Here is a 15,638-nt window from a genome sequence, read left to right on the forward strand (position 1 = left end):
AAAAGGACAGGGACTTTTTATAATGTTTCCTCCAAATCATTGGGGGAGGGGAGCAAATCCGTTTATGCTAAGCTTGTTTACTTGGTTCAGCAAACTTATGAATCAGACTTATCGACCTCTTGCAAAGAGAAATTAAATTAAATAGTTTGCTTTTATTGCAATTTGTTATTTGTTTATTGCATTGCCAAGAGCTTTAGATAGATAGAAAAATTATTTAATCCTTTCCCTGACAAACTTTAGATGGAAAGGTATGAATTAGCTATGCTGTTTTATTTCATTTTGTATGCCTGTGTATTTTTTTTTATGAATATCCTTTAATGACATTATATAGTTTTATTATATACGAAATATTTATGTAAGCATTTCTTCGGTACACAGTTTCACCTTCCAGTTTCTTATAGATTGTGTTTTTCTTCTTCTTTCTTTTTTGAAGAACTAAAAAGTGAAAACTAAAAGTGAAAACTTGTCAATTTGCATCGTGCTGCCCCTTAGTATAAACGAAAAGAAAAAGCTATAAATAATTTCCCGGATAACAAGGTTATGTCACTTATTGACTTCTTGCATAGAGAACATATGATGTAAGATTTCTTTCTTGAAGAACAATTTTGATATTTCCATTGTGTTTGGTGATACCAACCTATGCATTTGACGGAGTGAAAACTAAAAGTAAAGTATGTCAATTAGTAACATTATTACTTACATTTTATACGGATATGTTTTCCACCCAGCCAAAATGTCTCCGTTGTATTTAAGGCTAATGGTGTTTTCGAAGAATCAAGAAAAACGGAGACATTTCCGATCTCTAGACCGCGTCTTTCACAAAGAGAGGCCAAGGCGTCCCTGCAATAATAAAAAGTGCTCATTTAGAATTCTCTTCCAACTGTGAATACCAGAGTCCCCCTAACAATTGGTTTGTCAAAAATAACGTAGTGTAAACACATTTAGGCACTGAGAGAAGAAATTAACTATTCGGCCTCCTATAAAAGGCTAATGAACTAATGTTTAGTAGCTTTACATTGTAAGAGGATAGATGGGCGTTATGGAGGGTGAACTTTTGTGGAAGAAGGGTTGTAACTTAAATAATTACGAAAATATTAATTTTATAAATAGCGACAAAGACCACACTGCCTTTCCATCACAAACATGAAAAACAAGAAGAACAATATGAAATTCTTTTCGCAAGACATCTTATTAGAATGAATATTTCGGCCCTATGTCCAAGGGCCTTCCTCAGCAAAAACGTCAATACATAAGAAGAAAAACTTAAAACAGGAAACAGCTAGTATAACTAAAATAAAAAAAATATTAAAACAGTCCCAACATCCTTAATTCAGCGAAGTTCAACTAGGACTGATAAATAAAATGAGATCAAATAAGGCAATTCATGTGAAATGAAAGAGGATGATTAAAAAACACATTTTTAGTGCTAATCTTGCTTTTAAAAAAAAAGATTTGTCCTCCGATCACTTTTGACTCTCATAAAGGGCACTAGAACTTTCGATCTCCAATCGAATGAGCCCCCTTTGAAGTTTATACGGCGATCCCTGCCATATGAGGTGCCTCTGGGAAAAAATAACAATAATAATAAAACGTTGGAGCTATATGGCCTTTGCTATAGGCAACGCTATAGCGCTACCTCTGATTTGTTTTCATAATCCGTTATGCGTCGCAGAACTTGATGCTGATCCTAATGACCAACAGGCTGATCAAAGTATCCCGCAAGAATAAACTGATTATCAACAAGATTCTAAGAAACTGCTTGTGATTTCTAGTATTAGCCTTTTTACAGGCGCTAACGAAGTTCGCAACACTTACTGTAAAGCACATACTACATGGTTTTTGATACCTCAGATAAGAATTTCACATTGTTTACATTTTGGAAATCGTCTATAACAAGCAGCTTGAGTCTCTTGTGCAACCTATTCTAATAACTTAAGAACTGGATTAAGAGGGTCGGGATCCATTCGAAGATGTTCAAAATAACTAAAGACCAGATGAAGGGGGTGAGTCGCCATTCTAAACAGGTTGAGAAACAAAGTAATGCTTCACATTTCTTTCTAAGAAAATCATATTGACTATTTTCTTTCGATCCTTCATTCTGTCATTTTAGTCTGTTTACAATAAGCTTGGATGCAATAAAATGAAAAAATTGCATTTTATTTTAGTACTATAGCACACAATTCGAATTTCTTGTGAAAATGTTTGAACTAACTTAAAAGCAGGATTAGGGGGGGGGAGATTCATAATTATAAAAAGGTTAAGAGACATTGCAAAAGAACATATTCCAGTTTAACGAAGTCATGTGGAATAAGTCTTGTTCGCAAGGGTGCCAGGGGGTAAGGGGTTACACTTGTCCTCGGACACAGCGCCTGTTGTGGTGCTATTTAGATAATGCTTGTATACTCTATATTTCTCAAAAGACAATGTAAAAGGGGTAGAGTGCAAAAACTGGAATTCCCTTGTAGCTGAAAAATCTGTCTGAATTCGTCTTTACTTCTGCCTAGTATTTGCAATTACTGTCATTAGTGATATATTGCAATTCAATGCCAGGAAACAACGCACTGAAGACGATTAAATAAATTGCAAACCATCACAATTTATTTCCTTTCATAGTCTCCACTTTTTTCGCATCGCTGGCTACAGAAGTTTTACGATAATCCCCATAACGAAAGACAAATTTATTAAAAGAAAAAATAATAACAAGAATCTATTTTTTTAATTGTAAGTATTTTGCATTTCATATCACTAGAGCAAAATTTATAAAATCTTCAGAATTACTCAAGACCTTCCTCTAGATGGTTATTGCATTTTGACGGTTTACTTTTGACCAAAGAGAAAAAATTGTTTTGTTTCAAATTTCCATCGTTTTCCTATTTCATTATTTAACACTAGATATCTTTGCTATTATTTGAATTTACGGAAACTTTGAACAATGTTTGAATTTTTACCGAGCACCCGAAAGTATGTAATGCAATTTTCCAAAACACTTTATTAACATCACGAAGGGCTTTATATTCCTTACTGATCCCGTCTGAGCAGCTTGTAACAAGACATCGCATTTGGTATTCGCAAGCAATTCCCCTGAAATTATTTCTTGTCAGCTTGTATATCTATCTCTTGTTTTCTGATTAGATTGGATGCTTATTTATGAAAATTACGAATGATATAAAACATAAAATCCAAAGATAGTCCGCAATGGTCTTGTTCAGGGACGAACGTTATTTTTGACATGCGGTATTATAACAATCAACTATCTTAAGGAAAACAAAAGAAATTTTGAACAAAATGATAACTGAAAACAGAAAGCGAGTTTTCTTGCATAAAGTGTCACTAAAATATAAGTAAAATATTAACTGGACATTAGTAGTATTTTTAATGGCCACGGTTTTAGTCAGCACATTTGAACTGCGTTCTTGATCATATAGCTAGAAAATCGAGGAAATTTCATCTTCATATTCCAAGAGTCGGTTTTGAGTAGCTACTAAAGAATCATTTGATCTAATGCCTATCTTTACTAAGATAAATAACCTTAAATAGTGTCATAGGCTTCCATACTTTTAAGCTTTGAATAGAATTAAATAAAAAAAAACAAGTTTTTTTAAACTGAAAGTAAGGAGCGACATTAAAACTTAAAACAAACAGAAATTACTCCGTATATGAAATGGGTTTTCCCCTCCGCAATCCCTCGCTCTTTACGCTAAAAATTTTAATTGTTTTGAAAATTAGAATTGTGGCAAAGAGTCAAACTTTAGCGTAAAGATCGAGGGATTGCGGAGGGGAAACCCCATTTCATATACAGAGTAATTTCTGTTCGTTTTAAGTTTTAATGTCGCTCTTTACTTTCAGTTAAAAAAACTTTTTTTATTTATTTAATTTCTGAACGTTTTTGAATCAATGCATGTTTTGATTTTGGCTCTCCGCAGAGGAATAATTAAAACATAATTTGCATTTTTTTTTTTTTTTGGCTAAATGGCTTTCTCATAATTTTGATCGAATGATTTTGAGAAAAAACAGTGGGAGAGGAAGCCTAGTTGCCCTCCAATTTTTTGGTTAATTAAAAAGGCAACTAGAACTTTTCATTTTTTACGAATCTTTTTATTAGTAAAAGATATACGTAACTTATAACTTAGCTTACGTAAAGAACTTTTGTGTGCTCATGTTTTTATTACATATATGAGGGGGTTCGCCCCCTCGTCAGTACCTCGCTCTTTACACTAAAGCTTAAATTTCGTCCCAATTCATTAAGAATGACCCCTGAATCACAAAAGCCGTAGAATAAATAGTTGAAATTACTAAAAATACTTTAGCGTAAAGAGCGAGGTATTAGGAGGAGGTGAGCCCCTCATATGGGTAATAATTTCTGTTCATTTTAAGTTTTAATGCTGCTCCTTACTTCCAACTGAAAAAAACTTTTTCATATTTATTTTTTCATTTTTTTTAAATAATGCAAGTAAATCCTGCGCTCCCTACATGGAAATTTTCTTCCACCATGACAAATTCCTCGATGGAAGATTCCCCTAGCATATCTCAACCCCTCCCCCAACCAATAAATCCTCATGAAAACTCCTGTACACTTCCCAATAATCATTACTATATGTAAGCACTGGTCAAAGTTTGTAACTTGTAGCCCCTCCCATGAGTACTGTGGGGGAGTAAGTTGTCCCCAAAGACATAGTTATAAGGTTTTTCGACTACGCTGAATAAAATGGCTATCTCAGAATTTTGATCCATTGATTTTGGGAAAATAATTAGCGTGGGAGGGGGACTAGATACCCTCCAATTTTTTGGTCACTTAAAAAGGGCACTAGAACTTTTTATTTCCGTTAGAATGAGCCCTCTCGCAACATTCTATGACAACTGGGTAGATACGATCACCCCTGGGGAAAAAAAAACAAATAAACACGCATCCGTGATCTCCCTTCTGGCAAAAAATACAAAATTCCACATTTTTGTAGATAGGAGCTTGAAACTTCTACAGTAGGGTTCTCTGATACGTTGAATCTGATGGTGTGATTTTCATTAAGATTCTATGACTTTTAGGGGGTGTTTCCCCCTTATTTTCTAAAATAACGCAAATTTTCTCAGGCTCGTAACTTTTGATGAGTAAGAATAAACTTGATGAAACTTATATATTTAAAATCAGCATTAAAATGCGATTCTTTTTATGAAGCTATTTGTATCAAAATTCCATTTTTAGAGTTTTGGTTACTATTGAGCCGGGTCGCTCCTTACTACAGTTCGTTACCACGAACTGTTTGAAAGCTTTGAAACTAGAGTCATATTTATTAACATTCTAAATAACAGCTAAACTTTCGTCCTCGGAATAAAGGGCTAGTCTTTTTTTTTTTGGGTTTATTGATCCTAAAAAGCAGCAAAAATTCAATCATCCTTATCCTTGACAAAATTGCCTCATTTTCGTTAGGGATGGTGAACAATTTCTTATAAAGCTAAACTTACTTTAAATGGGAGTCTAAAAATGTTTCTTTTTAAGTTCTTTATCTCCAGACACCGGTAGGTAATAGATTCAGTAGTAGTAATAGACTCCTTTTATTACAACTCGTCACAGTACTAGGTCACACGTGCCTAACACAGTTGATTGCACTCCTCCTTCATCCCTTTAGCCCCTCCTAGTAATTCCCTGCATCGTTCAAAAAAGCCCTGTTTTTCACTTGACCATCAAAAGCCGACCATCAAAACCGTCAAAAGCTTTTTGACTGGATCGTCAAAAAGTGCAATTTTTGCAGCCTATCATCTTTCTTACCTAAAACTTCAAATAACCCTCTTAGCATTTGTTTTGGTTTAGAATAGCAACAGCCAGTAGGAACAAGTTAGTGGCAGTTCTGACGTCTCTTGCACCCAGGGCAAAATATCGATTATCCTTCTCCCCCCCCCCTGTCTCCTAAAAATTTCCAGGCCAAATTTTAACAAAACCTTCATTTAATAGCGAAAATTTTCATTTATCTAAATATGACTTTTCCCATTTTATATGGGAAAAGAATTGAGAAAAATGAAAATTTTGGTTTCAATTCGCTTATACCTACCGCCAACAGTGCCCTCTACTTTATTGTGATAAAAGTAAAATTTCAAAAATTACAATATGATTATAAATGTTAGATTATTCATTGGAAACTTTTAGCCCCTAAAATTTTTGCGCCCGGGGTAGGTGCCCCTCTCTTCACTTAAAACTGACACTGGATCAAACCATGTTTTATTAACTGTTACCTCTGAATACCTATTTTAATTAAAAGTAGTTTCAAAGGGAAAAAGAGACATTTTTTCTTATGTTTCCGTCTTACAAAATGTGCTTTAATTCCATCAGTTTGTTTTAACTGACATATTATTTCAAGCCAATTACATTATTCCTTGCCCAAAGCGCCACCTCTGTGTAGCCTGACTAACACTGAGGGAAAAGAGTAACAAATGTTAAGTGACATTCTAATTGTTGAGTGACCCATCAGCAAATGAAGAGTGATAGATCTAGTTTGACAAGAAAGCACAATTTCTGGAGAGACAAATAACTCTGCCTGTCTAAAACCTAGTTCATTCTTTGGTGGAAATATTACGACAACAAAAACGACCAATAGCTTTGAGTTTCGAAATGATTCACGAGAAAACTCTCTGTTTCTCTGCGGTAACATTAAAATCGTCTTTCCTGTAAATTTTCATTCTCTATTCTGTTATAAATCTTACAATGTCTTTTTCTTTAAAAAACTGACATCACCAACTAAAATTGGTTTCACACGTATTCACTCAATTTACTGAGAACTCAAGACCGAAATCCACTGGGAATCTGTTGATCTTGTTACTCTTGGTCAGTAACTTCAAAGGATTAGTTTGAAAATGCAAAATTAGGAGAAAATTTGACCAGGAAATAAGCGACCATTATAAACTAAAAATGTTACAAGAAAACTTGTAGCCAGGAAATTCAAAAGCATGGGAAAGAATTTTGATATTTGATAGAAAGACACCTCTTGCCTCATAAATCACTGATATCAATAAAACTTTAATTCCCCTAAAACAATAATAATTAAAACATAAGTGCACCAAACAGCTTAGCATGTTACGACGGAGTAACTAATTAGAGCTATTAGAGCAAAATTATAAATAATATCGATGAAAAATTAATTTATATGAGATTTTTTACACAATCATAATGACAAGTAATTCCGCTTATTGGTGTCAGTGTTGATCTAAATTTATTATCCCCCTCCCCTCCCGATCCAATCCCCCCTCCCGAGAGAAAATACTAGAAAAATTGCAAGACGACACCGCTGAAATTAGTTCTACAGGAATCCACAACGTTATGTCAAGAAATGCCAAGCAGAGTCGTTTCAAGGGTAGCAGCCGGTTTAGCTGCCCTTTTACCACAGCTGGGGGAGCTGCGGCTGGGGGATTGCCCACTTTGATCAGTTTTTTCAGTTTGATTCAGATTTTTTATATATTTTAGTCTAGAGGGGATGATATTGAGTCATGATTTTGGCCGGCAATTCATTTTCGCGTCATTTGGCCAGCTTTATAAAGAGTTGGCAGATGACAATACGACATTAATCAAACATGAGCCTAGCATTATTCCATAAGTTCGTTGACACGAAAGAACAGTACAAAGTGGATTTCAAGATCCGTTAAGATGAATAACGTTACTTGTCTGTGTCACTGAAATAATAACAAATGTTTTTTACTTCTGTGTTGACAAAAAATATCATCCATGGTACATATGTACGGTTGCTCGTATCTTCTATACGATATGTGATATGTTTTTACGCTGTGGTACTGTTCGGTATGTATTTAGAAAAAAAATCCGCTTTTCCTTGTGTTTTACTTTTCACTTACTCTGTTAAATAGACTTTGGATTTAACTTAGTGACCTTTTCTCTTGTCAATAATCATAATAAAAAACTTGATTGGCCAATCCATTGCGGTAATAGCAGATATTAAAAAGATACTAATAGGGTATCATAAAATACCGGATTCTATAAAAGAGACAATGTGTCGATAGTGCCATTTTCCGAGCAAAAGCCCACCACAGGTCTATTTTTTAAAACGAAAATTCGCTTTTAAAAATGCGCTGATTTAGAAAATTCGATAGTCAGTTATCTAAAACAAAAGTCTCATATCTTTAAATGCGCACCATCTAGCACCACTGTTCAGTACCAAGGGAACCGATGTTCCCTTGGTAAAACAAAAGTCTCATATCTTTAAATGCGCACCATCTAGCACCACTGTTCAGTACCAAGGGAACCGATGTTCCCTTGGTAAAAAAAAAGTCTCATATCTTTAAATGCGCACCATCTAGCACCACTGTTCAGTACCAAGGGAACCGATGTTCCCTTGGTAAAACAAAAGTCTCATATCTTTAAATGCGCACCATCTAGCACCACTGTTCAGTACCAAGGGAACCGATGTTGAGGATGATCTCGGATGAGCTTCGATGAGGGTCACCAATATTGAGTGTGACCCCATTCCCTCCAATGACGGCGCTCTTATATCTTTTAGAAACATTACATCGGTGAGTTTTGTATGTTATTAAGTGGTTGCTCCCAATGTGGGAAGACCGAACATTGGGGAGACTTTTGAAGGTGGTGCCTCAAATACACAAATGTCAAGTTTAATATTCTATCCTTTAGTATTTTTGACCAGCCCCCTAAAATTTTGAAAAAATGATCTAAGTTTTATGTTAAGCATAAAAAATATGAATAAAGTTTTAAAATGGTCCGTATTTGCTGACCCGGCCTCTAAATGGCTGAAAAAAAATAATTGCAATTACTAATCGTGACCCGAATTTTGGTTACAATTCAGAACTTTTACATACATATTATTTTGCTTAGTATACTTTCGTACTGAGGAAGTATTTGTCATCAGACTCCTCTTGTGACATTGCTATGGGATGAGAATTATTTTTAAAACCCTAGAAAAGCTAATCTATGCTGTTTTCGAGAGCTGATCAGTTTTAGAAAGGCCGGACTACTAAAGTTGCAAAAATAAACCAAAGAAATAAGTAGCAATTTTTAGAGCAGACGCATTGGAAAGTCATCTTTGTATCTTCTTGCACCGTCTGTGATTTCCTTGGTTTTAGTACCAGAAAAGAATGTATCAAATAAAACTAAAAAAAAAATCATATGTAGATAAAGGTCTGCGCTACGTAGGTACCAATCTCCTGATTCTCTGCCTTCGGCTGGGAGTGTAATACGTGGTTGGGGGCAAATTGCCTGACGCTTCCCGTGTTATTCCCTCAGACTTCTTCAGATCAAGTTGGATCAACTCTGGGTGAGCTTCCAGAATCACACTTACTTCTACTAGAAACAAACTATTTCGTGTTCTTTGTTTTCAGGCTCTCAGATGGTTTCCTCTCGACAACGTGAAAAGTCAGCAGATTGGTATTTGCGCTATGTGGACTATTGGTCAGCATGCGAAAAAGCAGAGGCAAAGTTGTATCCTTTTCAATATCGTCCACATCCAGTAGCAAACTTTTGACGCGTTCTCACTTACTATGAATAACTTCCGCCGAAATAAGCCCATGTGTTCCACAGTTCTATTTTAGGCTTAGATTTGATAAGTGCTAAATAGACAGAGGCTATGGATTTTTGCCTATGCAAAATTTGACGAAGTTTTGAAACAGTGGAGGAGGGATTTACGGACTACCAAAGTAACGGACTAAGAGGCAATCAAAAATAACTGTCGCGAGTTCTGCAAAAGTGGTTTACCTGATAAAAGATATTTAAAAAATACGTTTTTGAAAATAATAATTGGAGATCATTGTTATTAAAAATATTAGAGATTATAGAGACAAATCTAAAATTCATCTTAATACCAACTAAATGGGGCTGTTTTATGTAGTTAATTCACCGTTTGTTGAATTAAAAAGTATCCATTTTTCTATTTCCGCTAGATTAAACACGACCCACGGGATAAACATTTGGTCTAGTATGCACCTTGCTAATTATACAAAAAGAGCAAGCACGTAAGGCTCATGTCAACCAAATCGATTATTCAGCATTAATCGATTTAACAATTAAAGAAGAATTATCTGTTAATCAAGAACCATGCAGTCTTGCGTTGTTTACTAGGCAAAAATTTCCTCGAAGGGTACCAATCTTCAAGGTCACCCAACGTTGCTGTTTGCAGCCACAGTTCTGGTCGTACAAAGTCGTATATATTCAGCGCTGACACCCCTGTGAGGCCATGAAAGCAGGTTTTTCCACTGTGGATAGGAACAGAGGAAGGAACTTACGACAAAATATAGAGTTAAAACCATCTCGTGATGCGAAAGCAGCTTTTACCCCAACGTATATCAGACAGTACACTGTACGAAAAACCTGGTTCGATTCCACTTTCTAGGGCTACAATTAAAGAAAGATTGATAAGACTAGGCCACATTCGATGAATGAAGCATGACACAATGCCAACAATTGTGCTTTTCTGGTCATTCATATGAGGTCCTTGAATTGTGACCGTCCTTGAATGGGTTGGAATAGATCGTAAGGAAAATTATGAACTGATGAGAGGTTAAAGAGGGAAGGTTCATAATAGACAAGGGTGGAGAAGAGCATGCGCGGTCACAGAGGGTCAGTGGCGTAATTTTGTCAAAATCCTGAGGGGAGGCAAAGTTGGAACTAATTTTCCCAAATCAAGTGAAAATGACAGGGCAAAATGAAAAACGAGCCATATAGCACCATAAGAGCAAAATATATATTTAAAAAAACTGACCCGTTTCTCTGGATGCTTGAATTATGTAGGGTTATCATAGTTTTGACAAGATGTTTTGCAGAAACTAGATTTCAGATTGGAAGAAGACTGGGGTCTGTGGGAGACAAACTGAAGTCTGTAGGAGACACTTGCCCCCCTGCCCCATAGAAAATTTGTGCTTACGCTTGGGGCTTGCGTTTGCAGTGTGTTATTATCAGGATTTTCTTTGGTCCAATATTAAACAAACATATTTTATTGGATGATTTGAATAAGGAGTGCCCAGAAATTCGGATGAATTTAGGATATCAGGGGGGCCCAGGCTCTGATTCTGTTGCACAGCTTCTGAATAGTGGAAGTATTTTAAGCGGGAAAATTCTAGCAAAGATAGAGCAACGAAAACTAGATATATTATGCAATAAAAAAAATATACTTTTTCATGAAAAAAAACTGATCTTGAACAAAGCCTATAATTCTAGGCTACTACATAAATAAATTAATAAAGGCAGGCAAATTGAAATCTAATGTTGTCTTCGAGATAAAACAAACAACTTTAATTCTACACATTGCCTTCGTCTTACTCACCATTGTGTTGCTTCATTCATTCCCCCTAGAGGGATATTCTGTTTCGTTGGGTCTAAATAATTACTTCTAGGATTTTCTTATTCTTCAACCTTAAATAAGCCGGTTTAACGAACCGTAGAAAACCCAATTAATAGAGGACTAGGTGCTTTGTTTAATGAAGTTGAAAGGAAACTGAGAATATTTATGAATAAAGGAATTGTCCGGTCCCTTATTCCAAGCTTCAAACGATAGCAATAAAAAGTGCAATTTCTAAAATGACAATATTTCTTAATAAAAAACACTAAATTCATTTTACTACTAATTTTATATTTTACTCCTCATGGATGCACCCAAATACGGCAAGGGGGAGGAAGACGATAAAAAAGTTTAGTTGTGACCACAGCATATATTCATTGGAAAATTTCCCTCCTCTGGAAATTGGTAGTTCAGTGGGAGCCCATTGAATTACCAACATATATATATATATATATATATATATATATATATATATATATATATATATATATATATATATATATATATATATATATATATATATATATATATATATATATATATATATATATAGTTTTGATCGAACGATTTTGGTAAAAAAGAGGTAGGGAAGGAGTCCAAGTTGCCCTCCCATTTTTGGCTATTTAAACATGCAACTAGAACTTTTTATTTTTTTAACAAACGTTTTTGTTAGTAAAAACATACGTAACTTACGAATTAACTTATGTAACGAACTTCTATATTTGTATATTTTTTATTATATGCATGAGAAGGTTCGACCCTTCGTCAATACCTCACTCTTTATACTAAAGCTTGAATTTTGTCCCAATTCTTTAAGAACGACCCCTGAATTACAAAGGCCATAGAATAAAAAGTTGAAATTACCAAAAGTACTTTAGCGTAAAGAGCAAGGTATTGTAGAGGAGACGAACCCCCGTATATACGTAATAGTTTCTGTTCGTTTTAAGTTTTAATGCTTCTCCTTACTTCTAGTTGCCCTTTTTAAGTTGCCCTCCCATTTTTGGCTATTTAAACATGCAACTAGAACTTTTTATTTTTTTAACAAACGTTTTTGTTAGTAAAAACATACGTAACTTACGAATTAACTTATGTAACGAACTTCTATATTTGTATATTTTTTATTATATGCATGAGAAGGTTCGACCCTTCGTCAATACCTCGCTCTTTATACTAAAGCTTGAATTTTGTCCCAAATATTTAAGAACGACCCCTGAATTACAAAGGCCATAGAATAAAAAGTTGAAATTACTAAAAGTACTTTAGCGTAAAGAGCAAGGTATTGTAGAGGAGACGAACCCCCGTATATACGTAATAGTTTCTGTTCGTTTTAAGTTTTAATGCTTCTCCTTACTTCTAGTTGAAAAAACTTTTTTATTTATTTTCTCAGTGTTTTTTTTTTAATAATGCTAGAAAATCCTGCGCCCCTTTCATGGAAATTATCTTCTCTCACGATGAATTCCTCCAAGGAAAGATCCTCCCACATAACTCCTCCCGACAGTCTACTCCCACCCCAACACGAAAAAGTCCCCCTGAAAAACGTCTGTACACTTCCCAAGAACCATTACTATATGTAAACAATGGTCAGAGCATGTAACTTGCACCCCCTCCCCCAGGGACTGCGGGGGATTAAATCGTCCCAAAGACATAGTTAGTATGTTTTTCTACTATGCTGAACAAAATAGCCATCTTAAAATTTTGATCCGGTGGCTTTGGGAAAAAATGAGCGTGGGAGAGGGTCTAGGTGCCCTCCAGTTTTTTGGTCACTTAAAAAGAATACTACAACTTTTAATTTCCGTTAGAATGAGCTCCCTCACGCCATTCTAAGACCAATGGGTCGATATAACCACCCCGGAAAAAAAAAAAAAAAAAACAAATAAACACGCACCCGTCTTCTGTCTTCTGGGAAAAAACACAAAATTCCACATTTTTGTAGATAGGAGCTTGAAACTTCTACAATAGATTTCTCTGATACGCTGAATCTGATGGTGTGATTTTTGTTAAGATTCTAAACCACCCAGAAAATGTGCGAAATAGTGGCTTAGTAAAACAATTTTTTTTGTGAAAAATGCTTTAATGAATATGAAAATTTTCCACTCCTTTCTTCATATATCAAATGTTGATGCTAGAATTGTCTTTTAAAAAATGGCAGTAGGGGAGAGTCGGGTAAGACGGACCGGGGGGCAAGACGGACCTTTTGTCATTGCTCGACTTGAGCGTCACCTTTTTATCACTTGTAGAGCTAGAAACAACGGCCATCTAGTGGCAAGTTTCGGAGCGAAGTCTGAGAGTTGAAGCCAATCTTGTCTTCGAGAAAAATATTTTTATTCGTTTTCACATTCTCGAAACCGGCTTTTGAGGTAAATGTTTTTCTTTTCTGGTGTTTCTAATGTTCTGTTTTATACTGTGGTAATTTTTCTTACAAATATGGAGGTCTAGGAGAGTGTGTGAGACATTAATTTTTTTCATTGCAGCGCCATCTTATGTTATAATTTTTAACTATTCCGAAAAAGCAGGTTTAGGGCAAGATGGACCACAGAGACAGCGGGTAAGACGGACCGGTCCGTCTTGCCCCCTATCATCTGAGATCTTTTTTGAAGTTATTATTTTTTACGTATTTTGTGAATATTGTGTTGCATTTATTGTTCCCGCATGTCAATTAGAAATATATTAAGCTGTCTCTCTTTTGCAGAATGGGAAAGTATACTAGGAAAACCACCCACGGTCTCCACGACCAGGACTTACTGAGAGCAGCTGCTATGCGAGTTAAATCTGGTTCGCCGCTTCGCAAAGTTTCGAAAGAGGTTGGTTTGCCACGAAGCACAGTGCGAAGAGCAGTTGCAAAACTCGACGCAGCAGAAAATCCCCAATCAGTGGAGTTGGCAACTACCTTCAACTTTAAAAGTGTGTTCTCAGCAAACGAAGAGATACTTCTAAAGGACTATATGATCACGGCACAGCACATGCATCATGGACTTACGAAAAAGGAAGCAGGTCAGATTGCATATGAATATGCCCAGGCCAAAGGGAAGAATATGCCGAAGAACTTGACTGAAAATAAGTGTGCAGGAAACAACTGGATGAATAGCTTTATGAGTCGTGTTGGGCTTTCCCTAAGGTCCTTCGAAGCGACAAGCCTTGCCAGAGCCACCAGCTTCAACAGGAGGAATGTCAGCGAATTCTTCAATAATTTAGAAGAGCTGCTTATAAAGCACAAATATCCGCCGAATAGAATATATAATCTTGACGAGACTGGAGTAACCACCGTTCACAAGACACCAAAGGTGGTTGCAGAAAAGGGATCAAAGCAAGTTGGACGCATTACTTCGGCTGAGCGAGGGACGCTGGTAACAGTCGTAGGGTGTATCAACGCAGCTGGCCAGTCGATAGCCCCTTTCCTTGTCTTTCCACGAGTGAACTGGCTTCAAGGTTTTCTCAATGACACGCCCCCTGGAAGCACAGGAAAATGCCAGCCGTCTGGATGGATGACAGCCGAAATCTTCCCGGATATGATACGCCATCTGATCTCCCAAACCAGTTGCTCGCCCACAAATCGACTTCTGCTGATTATGGATAACCATGATTCGCACGTCTCATTGAGCGTGGTTAATCTTTGCAGAGAAAACGGCATTGACGTCTTAACGCTTCTGCCACATTGCAGTCACAAGCTGCAGCCTCTTGATGTTGCTGTTTATGGGCCATTCAAGCGATACTACAATGAATCAGCTAACTCGTGGATGATTTCGAACCCAAACAGGAGGATTACCATTTATGAAATGGTAAGCCCTGGCGACAAGAGCTTGAATAACGACGTGCTGCCAACTACCAGTAGCTCAGTGATTTCTGCGACTATGCCAGTGACTCCAGAGTCAGTTCGTCCTCACCCTAAGGCAAGTTTCTATGCAAGAGACGGAAAAACGTCTAGGAAAAGAACAAAGTCCAAAATTCTGACGAACACACCTGAAAAAAACAGACTGGAAGAAGAATTTGAGTTGAAAAGAAAAAAATCAGAAAAGAAAGCTCAAAGAAAACGGCCTGAAAAGAGAAACCTCTCCAAATAGCCTGGGAACGGGGAAGACAGCTTCGATGAACATATCGCGCTGGATGATGAAAGTGATGACAGCTTGCATTTGGATGGGTCAGAGGAGGAGGAGTTTCTTGATGGAACCGAACCAAAAAGTGGGGATTTCTTGGTTGTGAAAGTGCCGACCAAGAAGAGCTTCAGGAATTATGTTGGAGTTGTGTGTGATTGTGAATCTGATGGTTTCCAAGTTCAGTTTTGGAAGCGATTAGCTCCATCGAGCAAATTCACGGCAACTGAAGAGATGAGCTTCGTGCGAAAAGAAGAGGTCATCATGAAGC

General features: G+C 36.3%; 1 protein-coding gene across 2 annotated transcripts in view; it reads right to left on the minus strand.

Moving 5' to 3' along the window:
• The window catches only part of LOC136033969 (pleckstrin homology domain-containing family G member 5-like), a 405,461-nt gene that overhangs the window by 206,369 nt on the left and 183,454 nt on the right, over positions 1-15,638 (minus strand). For both annotated transcript variants that reach the window (XM_065714997.1, XM_065714998.1), the window contains one exon: positions 701-840. In XM_065714997.1, the coding sequence (XP_065571069.1) occupies positions 701-840 (140 nt within the window). The remainder of the gene's footprint in view (positions 1-700; positions 841-15,638) is intronic.

The sequence above is a fragment of the Artemia franciscana genome, chromosome 12 (assembly GCF_032884065.1).
Source record: "Artemia franciscana chromosome 12, ASM3288406v1, whole genome shotgun sequence".
NCBI lineage: Eukaryota > Metazoa > Arthropoda > Branchiopoda > Anostraca > Artemiidae > Artemia > Artemia franciscana.